Source organism: Rhinopithecus roxellana, chromosome 22 (assembly GCF_007565055.1).
Source record: "Rhinopithecus roxellana isolate Shanxi Qingling chromosome 22, ASM756505v1, whole genome shotgun sequence".
In the NCBI taxonomy this organism is placed as follows: Eukaryota; Metazoa; Chordata; class Mammalia; order Primates; family Cercopithecidae; genus Rhinopithecus; species Rhinopithecus roxellana.
Genome location: NC_044570.1, coordinates 3,147,091 through 3,159,206, shown reverse-complemented (window position 1 = coordinate 3,159,206; position 12,116 = coordinate 3,147,091). Strand labels below are relative to the sequence as shown.

The following is a 12,116-nucleotide window of genomic DNA, read 5'->3' as shown; positions in this document are numbered from 1 at the left end:
AAGAACTCTATTTAAAATTATATGGCTTTGGTACTTGGTGGAAGATCTTAAATCCCTTCCAAGATCTCTTTCAGTCACATAGCCAACTTTTCTTACTTTGAGACTTCTTTTGTTATTTCTATTCCTGAAAGATTTTCCCCAGATTTGTATATGGGTGCTTGCTTCCTAGTACTCTGAGGTTAGTCAAAATTTCTTAAACTGTTCTTTCCCCCTGAAAGTACCTCCTTTGGGTCCATTCTTAATACTTACATGCATATAACACACATGCGTGCACACACACATACACACACACATATATGTGCGTATATATAATATAATATAAATATATATACTATATATATTGTATATATATACACACAATAAACCTTGTGACATGAAGTAATTTAGAAATCACACCTACACAAATTGCCTGTTTTCTGCTTAAAACTAGTGGAAAATATTGTCATAGATTATTATACATAAGTCAAAAACACCTCCAGTCCTGACACCATGCAATGAACCAAAAGCAACTCTCAGGTTCTACCACACCTTCAGATACAAAAGGGTAAGAATCAATACACATGTTCTGTCTGCTATGTACCAGGAAGTGTGCTATATGTAACAGAAATAAAAGCAACTAGGAAAATTTAAATATGCACTAAAGGCAATTTAACAATCAAGAGATATGATATACATGGTACAGGGAGTACAAAATACCTATTATATAGGATGAGGAAGAAACTATAAATTCCAAGTTGTTTTTGAAGGGTAAATTGTTATTTCTGAGACATTTACAGAGAACAGTAATGCTCACACAGTTCAAGAAAGCATATTCAAGATAGCATGAGGGGTAACAGAAACTACAATCAGATTGTAATAATGTTATAAAACACAAAAAGCTCCAAAGGGTCCAGAATGGAATGATCTTGACTGCAACGTAAAGGAATTCAGTAGTTAATAGTATTACAGAAGAATTCAAAGCTGTAATAAACAAACAAACATTTCCTTGACTGTTAAGACTCAATAGGACAAGAGACCATTGATTGTATCAAAACAAGTTATCCGACACACTGGGAAAACTAGTAATTATGTATGCATGTTACATAAACCACTCTGATAACTAAAGACATGCTTAGGAGAAAAGGGCAACAATGGGGCAAAAATGCCAGTTAGTGTTCTGTTATCCAACTTCAATGTCCTCATATTATTTTCTACTTTCAAATTCTTAACACTTCCTTAAATGAAAACGTCTTCTTTAAATATACTTTCTCGGCCGGGTGCGGTGGCTCAGGCCTGTAATCCCAGCACTTTGGGAGGCCGAGACGGGCGGAGCACGAGGTCAGGAGATCGAGACCATCTTGGCTAACACGGTGAAACCCCGTCTCTACTGAAAAATACCAAAAAAAAAAAAAAAAAAAAAAAAAAAAAAAAAAAAAAAAAAAAAACTAGCCGGGCGCGGTGGCGGGCGCCTGTAGTCCCAGCTACTTGGGAGGCTGAGGCAGGAGAATGGCGTGAACCTGGGCGGCGGAGCTTGCAGTGAGCTGAGATCCGGCCACTGCACTCCAGCCTGGGTGGCAGAGCGAGACTCCGTCTCAAAAAAAAAAAAAAAACAAAAAAAACAAAATACTTTTAGAGAGTGGGAAAGAATGTTTCCATCCCGTGAGTCTGTCTAGGTGTCTTCTACAGAAGATTTCTTTCTGGTAGGTCAGACTCGGTGTCTATCCACAGTGTGTATATGCTACACAATTATTTCTATAATTGGAAATAATTCCATTACTAGCATTTAATAGATATTGACTGCTTTCTCTCATTTTCCTGATGATTTCTTCTAAGTTGTACAGCTCTTTGTAAGCTTTGAAAACCTGCTGACACTCGTATTGAAATACAAACATGGAAATTGGATTACCATATACTAATTTATGTAATGTGCATTCCTACATCCTTTCAACTACACTTGCATTTATATGGCAAAAGGAAGAGGATGGCTAAAGCATTTCAGTTCATATGGCATTCCGCTATCTTCAAAAGTTTAATCCTACTGAAAAGACCTAGTAATACTGTTAATTGAAAAATGGAGTTAGGAGATTATTCACTAGGGACCCTTACCTTTCCATTCCTATCCTTGGCAGCATTCTTAGCATCTACAGTGTTCTTACAAGGAATAAATGTGAAGCCTCTCCACTTGTCAGTTCAATTTTCTTCAAAAGAACTAAAATATATGAAGACATTTTACATTTATATAACGGAATAACCATAGTACTAACCATCTGAAAGTTACATCAAACCAAAAAAAAAAAAAAACAAAAAAAAAGCACTTTACATCATTACTGTGATTCTTAATACTAAGCCACCGGTGTAGCTTGCCTATTTGACTTCATTTTGTTCGCTACCTGCACAAATAATTTACTTTTGCTTTTTTTCCTTTCACAGTAGTAGGTGACCCTTACCACAGACCCTTCACCTGCAGGCCATGAGATTTTTTCAAATATCAGATTGAAACTTCAAAACAGGAGCTTAAAAACAAACAAACAAAAAATCACTTTGGACGCATGTATTCAAGCAAATATATTGAGTATATGTTTACTTGTACTTGTAAAAATATATATATACAGAATACACAAAAACAGATGTTGGTGTTAAGAGTTACCTTCCGACAAGGGACCATGTTTCCCAACTACTGCCTTAAGTATCCTTTCGTTGGCTTCTCTACGTAGACCACAAATGAACAGCTTGCCAGGGTGATTCACTTCCATCATTTTGCTGTAAATGCTTAAATATTATCTATATTTAGATAATGATAAGGAGGCCCAAAAGATAAAATTGTATTACATACAGTGTTGAAAACTCAAGTGAACTACTCTTACAGAGGCTGACATCTTTTTAGCATTTCTTACTTGAACTATGAAAAATTTGTAACATACAGAGCAAAAGAAGCACTGACTTCATGGACAAGCACTGAATTTTACTATGTACCTCACAAAAACTTGCTTGTGAAAATCAGATTTAAAAAAAGCCTTGTGATTTTGTAAAGTTGCAATAGACAGGAAGCCTATTTAAATACTTTAATTTGAAAATTATGCATTTAGGAGGTACAGTGTGAGTTTGTTTGTTTTCTTGTCTTCCCCCTGCCCCTCACCACCAGAACCTTCAATTTCCTTTAGCCAAAGTGCACTGTTCACTGAAGCGTCCTCCACACAGCCTCAAGTGATGGTGCCAAGTCCCAGCTTGCCAAGTAACTGGGAGTACAGGCGCTCGCAACCTTAGCTGAGTGTGTGTGTGTGTGTGTGTGTGTGAATAAACACAGGTTTCCTCATGTTGCCGAAGCTGGTCTCAAACTCCTGGGTTCAAGTGAACTGCTGGCATGGGGCTATAAAATCGATGGGATTTCCAGGGTTAAACACCACATCCAGCCTGATATTTTGATATACGACTAAATTAACCTAATTCAAGTATATGCTTTCTTGGGGAGAATATTTTAAATATTTTACTAATTTTTAGTGATTTCAAATATACGAGAGATCAGAGATTCTCAAACACTGGCCTCCAGTGGGTACCTGTCTCTAGCCTGTTAGCAACCTCCATGGTGAACCACTAGCACTGCCTGAGCTGTGCCACCTGTGGGATCAGCGGAGGCACCCTACTGTGAACTGCAAACCCAAAAGATCTAGGTGGTGATCTCCTTGCGAAAATGTAAGGTCTGAGGACGACCTGAGGTGGAACAGTTTCATGAGCAAACCGTCCTACTTATCCTCCCGCTGCCACGCTCTGTCCTCCTCACAGATCCGCTGCCCAATCCCTGCCCCCGTCACACTGCTCTGACCCGCAGCCCTGCCACACCCCCGGAGCCACTCGAACCCTGATGCCCACGAGGCTCCCCAACGTGTCCAACTCGCAGCCTTCTCCCCTTACACACTCCTAGTCTGGGGAAAAATCATCTTCCACTAAACGAGTCCTTGGTGCCAAAATGGTAACAGATTAAACGAGTTCATTATGTTACCCAGGTTGGTCTCCATCTCCTGACCACAAGCCATCCTCCCACCTTCACCTCCCAAAATGCCAGGATTACAAGAGTAAGTCAGTGTCCCAGGTAAATAAAATAACTTAAGCACATTTATTTTGCTTCTGTGTTAGGCTATTGCCATTTATCTTGATTGCACTTACTTATTCGTATTAAATTATTTACTATGCCAGAGATACAGGAAAGAACTTTCAAATCCCATCATGTAAGGAGGGACACAATTTAAGGCCTTACAGAGGGAAATTTAAACTGTGATTATTCATGGTCCCAGACTTTTACGAACACTAAAGTAATGCATTTTTTGTAAAATATCCATAATTTCTGTCAAGCAAACCAGAAATTTGACATGTGCTAACTAAAAGGACAAGTTTTTAATCATGGTGGTTAAGTAGATTGCCTGTCTATTTAAATTACGGCCACATGCACAAAGGAAAACCACTTTAATAAAAAGTACACATGAAAACAACAGCGCCCTAGCTCGCTGTCCCACAAGTTGCCCACCTGTCAGACATGGCTGACAGCAGAAGCAAGAATCCTCAAGAAACAGACAATGAGTTTACAAAAATGAGTTTCTAAATAACACTAGCAATTTCTTTCCCTACTGTCTCTTCCCATAATTCAACACAGACACATTAAAAACCCAGCCTGTTTTATAGACAACATCCAAAAACCTCACTGTCTTTGTATTTTTGCTGAGAGACCAACCTGACCAGAGAAATCGAAAACAAAGTTGCTTTAGAGTAGGACAAACAGCCTCTGGGTCACGGGGCCTTCACGGCGCATGCATCTGGCTTCGGAACCATAGGTGGCCAACTGTGGGGTGAGATGTCACATCCGTACTACACCTAAAGGACGCCAAAAGTGCTGGAAAAACCCAGCCTCTCTCTGAGGCTGATCAGTGTGAGGGCAGTGGGCATCTTCTGAGGCTTCCCGCACCCTGGTGGCCTGCAATTCCCTCTCCTAGGGAAAACCTCCTGTGAGAAGCCATCAGAGCTTGTGCCAGGCGGCGCTGGCAGTGTGCACTTTGGAACTGGGTGCTTGGATGTCCCACGCCTTAACCAGCATCCTGACAGTTTCAAGCCGTTGATCCACAGTGAACACATGAAACATCTCTCTTCCTTTGGCAGGCCAGAAAGATGGTACTGCATATTGCTGATCTAGTGGAGAGAGAGAGGGAGCAGCGCTGGTTGCTTGGGCATCTTGGGGCACTGGGCCTGGGCAGGAGTGTGGGAGGAAAGTTGCCTTGTACAGTGGAGTTCCCCTGCTCTTGAGGCCAAGACTCCTGCAGGGACTCTCGCAGGTCTAGGCAAATAGAGTCTTCCAGTACCATAGTTCCTCCCTGAGCATGATACCATACTGAACTCCCAGGAGTAATCTGAAGGACCTCTCATCCAGTGCCCTGTGAACACCAGAGGCCAGCAGCTAAGGATGCCCATAGATGGCATGTGTGGATGCTGTTGTGCACTGCCTTGCCAACCCCAAGGCTCCTGTAAGCACAGAGGCACCCGCGATGCTTGCTGGCAGGGCTCTGCAAGACCAGGACTTTGGCCTATGGCTCCTAGACTTCTGTAGGCAGCATACCGTGCTGTGGCACAGGGTCCCACAGTCAGTGCGGTGGGCTGTGGGCCTGGCGAGGCTTCCCAGGAACCCTGGGTCAACGTAGGTGTGGCAAAGGATTGTCAGCAGGGGATGCCCATGGACCTCCAGGGGAGCAGCCCCCAGAGGCCAGGGGTTGCGGTGGTGTGGGGTGGGAGGAGTAGTCCATGGTATGTGGGAGCTCTGGAGGAGGGTGCCCCTGTTCAGCCTTGAGGCAGGGGAGGGCATCTGGGGTGCAGAGCAAAGAGGCAGCCTTGGGGAATGATGCAGTGCTGGTTGTGGACAACATAATGGCGATGTTCAAGGTCGTGGCCAGGGACGAGGTTGATAAGAAGTGGCAGAAGCACCAGAGGGCACAGCCTGGCCTTGGCCCCAGCCAGCAACGGACTCTCTGGATATCCAACTCTTGCAGCTTGGCTATCTGAACACTCCAGGCCCCAGGGCATCCCCAGTTTCTAGACCAGATCCTAAACCTTGCAGCTGCCCATTCGGGATGGCTCTCAGCTGGGACTGGGTGTTATTATTCCCAAGGCAAGATGGGGTGGGGCCAGGCCAGGGCCGCAGGGGGTCAGACAGAAGACAGGGGATGGAGGACAGAGGAGAAACCAAGTCCAGGCTCTTGTAGATAGGAGGGCAGCTTGTTTGTGGGTGCCATGAGAGCACATGGTAGGGAAGGGGTAGCCCAGATCATCACTAACAATGGAGAATAACAGCACCAAGGACCCTTCACACACAGCAGACTGTTGGAGGGCACTTTTCTCTTGGAAAGTCCCTGGAGGAAGGGGAGTCTGCATGGCCATGCCAGCCATGAAACCACCCCAGGTCCCCATGCCTGTTTCCAGCAGGCTCATGCCAGAAACCCAACGTGCACACCCAGAAGTCAGCCCGGATCACACAGCATGAAGTCCTGTTTAGCTACATGATGGAATTGCATGTCAGGCTGTGGAGATTGGGTCTGCGGAAGGGGTCGGGTTTCTGAGTCAGGCTGATGTCCCCCTGGTACCTCAGGGGGTCTCAGCGGGAGAGCTGAGAAGAAGAAAAGCTTGCTTCACCCCAGCTAGCGGGCCACCTCTGCCCATCTAGATGAAATGGTCGCTTTGAGTCTCTCCTCTTTCTTCTTAGCTAGGCAGGTGGAAGAACTCATCCATCCTGGGTATTGGCGGCAGAATGAAGTTTTTCCTCTTGTCACTACACTTACATCTGCACTGAAGTGGTCATTAAGGAACACTGTGTTGGCGTCCTCCTAAAGGAGTGCTTCCCAGCACTGTAGGGAAGGTGATATGTGGAAGGGTATGCATGCCATCACCCTTCAGGACTCCTCTCCCTCTAGGATACAGGGTTTCTCATTCCACTGCAGGCTAGGGGTTCTGGGATCATGAAGGTCAAGCCCGCAGCAACAGGCAGGACACCGCCTAACTGAGTTCTTCAGCTGGTTGGCTGACCGTGACTGCCCACAGTCTGGCAGCATTGCTAAGGTGGGGCCGCTGTGGGGCCTCATGTGAGAGGAGCTTGGGGGTTATTCCTTGGCCTCTGGGGAACTGGCTTTGAGGCAAGAACTGACATAGACTGGAACCCCTTCCCTAGTCCCTCAGATAATCAGCCAGGGCCTGTAGTTCAATCCCCGGTAGTACTACCTGAGGGAGTTAGGGCCTCAGACAGGGAACAGAGAGGAGGCCAGAGCTGGGGGCTGAGAGGCCTGTGGGTGTTGGAGCTGGGACACCCCTGGAGAACACAAAGCTCAGGGAAGAGACTCCAGTGAGCAAACCCAGGCCATCCATGGGCTGAAGCAGAAATGCCCATCAGGGAACTGTAACATCAACATTTCAGGATTGCGAAACCATAAGCAAATCTCAATGGATAGCTGCTTCATCATCCCGTAAAGGCTTCCTTTCCCACCCTGAGGTCTGCTACAACCTGAGGCTCAGTTTGGGCTCAACTGGGGCCCTCTCTCTGCCTATGCCGATATCCAACCCAGGTTCGTCTATATCTATGTGCCTACAGAATGGCTTTCCCAGGCCAGTCACATACTTTTACCATGTCCCCAGGCTTTCTTAACATGTTTTCTCCCCTCTGCAATCCATACTTACCCTACCACAGCAACGCAGACAAGTCAGGCCACTGCACAGGGAATCTGGGTGACCATAATAAGCTCACAGAAGGGAGGAAATTGAAGAGAGGTCCAAATGGCAGGGGACAATGGGTATGTGTCCAGGGACGGAAATATGGCTGGGCATTACAGTCCACCTAAGTACTGATGCAAACACCCAGTGTCACTTGTCCCTGAGCATGTGCACCCAGTCACAAGGATTAAATGACGTTTGCATCAATACTACCTAAGTGACCTACAGATTCTACACAAACCCTGTAAAAATATCAACAACCATTCTTCACACAAAAACAAACTGAAAATCCTAAATTTCCTATGAAATTGAAGATCCTAAAGAGCCAGAGCAAGCCAGTAAAAAGCACAAAGCTGGAGGCATCACACTACCTGACTTCACAATATTCTGCAAAGTGTTACTTATGAAAATGGCATCATTCTTAGCAAACTATCACAAGAACAGAAAACCAAACACTGCATGTTCTCACTCATACGTGGGAACTGAACAATGAGATCACTTGGACTCGGGAAGGGGAACATCACACACCGGGGCCTATCATGGGGGGAGGGGGGAGGGATTGCACTGGGAGTTATACATGATATAAATGATGAATCGATGGGTGCTGACAAGTTGATGGGTGCAGCACACCAACAGCACAAGTATACATATGTAACAAACCTGCATGTTATGCACATGTACCCTAGAACTTAAAGTATAATAAAAACATAAATTAATTAATAAAAAAAAAAGAAAATAGCACAGCACTGGAGGAAATGAAGACCGATGAGCTAGAGAAAAACAACAGGGGCACAAAAGTAAGTCACTGCTTTTGCTTCTCCTGACCTTTTCCCAAGGAAGCAAGAATGTATGATGCAAAAATTGAGTTTCTTCTATAAACTAGGTGAAGAAGAATCTGAATATCTATGAAAAGGATTTTAAAATTAGATTATTTTGGCCATGTGCGGTGGCTCATATGTGAGATTGCAGCCCTTGGGTATGCCGAGGTGGGCGGATCATCTGAGGTCAGGAGTTCGAGACCAGGCTGACCATCATGGCAAAAATCTGTCTCTACTAAAAATACCAAAAAGTAGCCAGGCATGATGGCAGGTGACTGTAATCCCAACTCCTTGTGAGGCTGAGGCAGGAGAATTTCTTCAGCCTGGGAGGCAGAGGTTGCAGTGTGACAAGATCTTGCCACTGAAGGTACACTAGAATGATAAGAGCAAAACTCTGTCTCAAAAATAAATGAATAAATGTACAAAAAAATAAAAATGGATAACTTCCCACCAGTCACCAATGTCAGACATGCAAAGATAAGGATACCAGAAGAAATCAGAAGGAAGAAGCTCTATGACAACAGTAATGATGATCTCAAAGTGACTGCAAAAGCACAGTAAAGAACATCAAAAATAGAGAATGGGGTTATGTCAAACTAAGGTGCTGCAGAAGAACACAGGAAAGTAAACAGAGAGACGAAACATCCTACAGGACGGGAGAAATTATTGGATCATCATACATCTTACAATAAGTGAATACTTACAGTACATAAGGGACTCAAATGACTAAAGCGCATGAAAATGAATGGACTAATGATGTGAATACTCATTTATTTAAGTAAGACATACAGTTGCCCAGCAGGCATACTACAAAGTGCTCATCATCCCTAAACCATAAAGCAAATGCAAATCAAATCCACGATGAAATGTCATCTCACTTCAGTCAGAATGGCTGTTATCCAAAAGACAAAAGAAATGCATTTCTGGTGAGGATGCAGAGTAAAGGGTATACATGCACCCTTTTGGTGAGAATATAAATTAGTGCAGGCCTTACACAGGGCTTTACGTCCATTTAAGTATGGAGACTCCTAAGAAATGTACAAGCAGAACCACCCATCATATGATCCAGCAATCCAAGTAGCGGGGCAACACCATGGGTTTGGTCCCCATCTTTCTAGCATATTTCCTGAGTGGACATTATTTAGTGACTCCCTATGTTTGAGACCAATTTTTCCATTTGCCTGATCTTTGTGGAAGATTCTCTCTACATATCACTATGTCTACGTCTACATCTATGCCTACGTCAAGGTCTATGACTATGTCTGTCTATGTCTATGTTTATGTCAAGGTCTATGTCTTTATCTATGTCTATCTCTATCTCTCTGTGTCTCTATCTGTATCTCTATGTATCTCTATTTCTATCTCTATCTCTACATCTGTCTAATTCTATCTCTATCTCAATTAAAGCTGTTTGACACCTCTTTGTTCTTTATTTGGATACTTGCTTCTGCCATGAGACTCTCTTAGTCAACTGAAACCCATCTTCTTGAACCATGGTGAATTTAGGCTTTGCTAAAAAGACATCCTTATTGTTGGGATGCTTTTTTAAGAATACTTCGGAACTTCAATGATCTTTGAGAAACTTAACATCTCTCCACACTGGTGCATTTTGGCTTCTTCCTTCCTATTACTCGTGTTCCTTGCTTGTCCTCTTGCTATCTTCTGTCTACTATTTAGCTCCCTTGAATTCTTTGACATATCCTACTTCAAACCTCTCATTGTCCATCCTTTTATCCACTAAACAAGCCCTTTTCTATTTCAGCCTCTCAACCACTATAGTCATGAGAAATTTAGGCTTTCTAAATCAGAGGCTCTTGAGGGACTCAAGGATCTGCCCCACCCTCCAAAAAATTATCTGACTGAAGCAGAAAGAAAAATGGCTAATTAGAAGAGATTGAGCATTTTAATTACCCAGCTTTTGGAGACATCCAGACTGTCACTGGATGTATCAGTTATAAGTAAAATGCAGTCCTCTGACTCACTAGATTAAATACTATGGCAAAATAATCTCAGAAAATTCTTCTTTACCAATACAGAGAAAACGTATTAGACCTCCTATTGAATAGGTAACCTTGTCTCATTCTTCTGGAAGCACAATTCAGATTAAATATAAAATGGATATAAACCAGTATGATGTATATTACCCTACTGCTTACTTCATGACTGAATTTTAGGAGAGCTGTAAAATCTGTTTTCCACTATCTGTATTTTTTTGCATATACACCGTGTGTGTGTGATATATTACTACCTCTGGATGTGATTACCCAGTTAATTTTGAGTATCACTTAAAACGGTACCATATTAATTGGCTTAGAGATAAGTGAGCATTATTGTGAATTACACACTCTTAAAAATCCCAGAAATAGATGACCAAGTTCACGACTCATGCAAATATTTAGTAAATGAGATTAGTTTAAAATGGTTCATTGAACAAAGACACGTATTATGAGCTGTTGTTATTATCAAGTGCAAGAATACATTTGTGGGTCAGGCACGGTGGCTCATGCCTCTAATCGCTGCACTTTGGGAAGCCAAGGCAAGTGGATCATCTGAATTCAGGAGTTTGAGACCAGACCAGCCTGGCCAATACAGCAAAACTCCATCTCTCCTAGAAATACAAAAGTCAGCCAGGAACGGTGGTGCATACTTGTAATCCCAGCTACACAGTAGGTTGAGGCAGGAAAATTGCTTTATCCCAGGAGGCAGGGGTTGCACTAAGCTGAGATCTTACCACTGTACTCCAGCTTGCGTGAAACAGGGTGACGGTATCAGTGAAAAGAAAAAAACAAACAAACAAGCAAAAAACCTTAAAAAGGAGAATACATTTGGATTCTTCTCGGATTTACTAATTCACTAATTGAGCTGCATTACATTCACTGGACATTTAATATTTTATAAGCATTTTTTTTATAACAATAGAGGCATTTCTGCTGTTCAGTAAAAAAGTGTTCTTTTTCTAACTGAATGTTACTGGAAACTGGTTTTATTGCCAAGCCTTGTCTGAAATATCAAACACATTTAAGAATGATTTCTATGGAATCAAATATAACCAAGCAGCATTAAAAACTAAAGGTGACTGTTGGGACAATACTTATAAAGCCCTCTTGGGAAAAGCAGCCTCGTAATTGGTTACAAAGTTCCTAGCCTAAGAGATGAGAAAGACAGGTCACTCCTGGGCAGTTCTGGAAACTCATGATGTTTGGGGACTCCGAGAGGAGAGGAATTCAACCCAATGTACAAGTTCTCACAGAAAAGCCTGGTGAGAAGTTCCTGGCTTAGCATCTAGTCTCAAGGCTTCACAAAATATAATCTGAGACTAACTATCGAAAGTTCCCAGGCCAAGGCGGGTGGATCATGAGGTCAGGAGATCGAGAACATCCTGGCTATGACGGTGAAACCCCTTCTCTACTAAAAATACAAAAAAAAAAAAAAAAAAATTAGCCAGGTGCCTGTAGTCCCCAGCCACTCAGGAGGCTGAGGCAGGAGAATGCCATGAACCTGGGGGGCAGAGCTTGTGGTGAGCTGAGATTGAGCCACTGCACTCCAGGGAATTCAATCATCACTGCCATCCTCACTCTACCATCT

At 43.2% G+C, this 12,116-nt stretch overlaps 1 protein-coding gene and 1 pseudogene across 1 annotated transcript in view; one reads left to right on the top strand and one right to left on the bottom strand.

The window, feature by feature from the left end:
* Positions 1 to 12,116, top strand: part of LOC104656848 — a 180,008-nt pseudogene that overhangs the window by 56,857 nt on the left and 111,035 nt on the right.
* The window catches only part of LOC104656850 (RNA-binding motif protein, X chromosome-like), a 28,983-nt gene continuing 21,599 nt past the window's right edge, over positions 4,733 to 12,116 (bottom strand). Inside the window, exons 9-10 of the mRNA XM_030926258.1 lie at positions 5,579 to 5,698; positions 4,733 to 4,810 (exon numbers count right to left, since the gene is read on the bottom strand). Of these exons, the coding sequence (XP_030782118.1) occupies positions 4,733 to 4,810; positions 5,579 to 5,698 (198 nt within the window). The remainder of the gene's footprint in view (positions 4,811 to 5,578; positions 5,699 to 12,116) is intronic.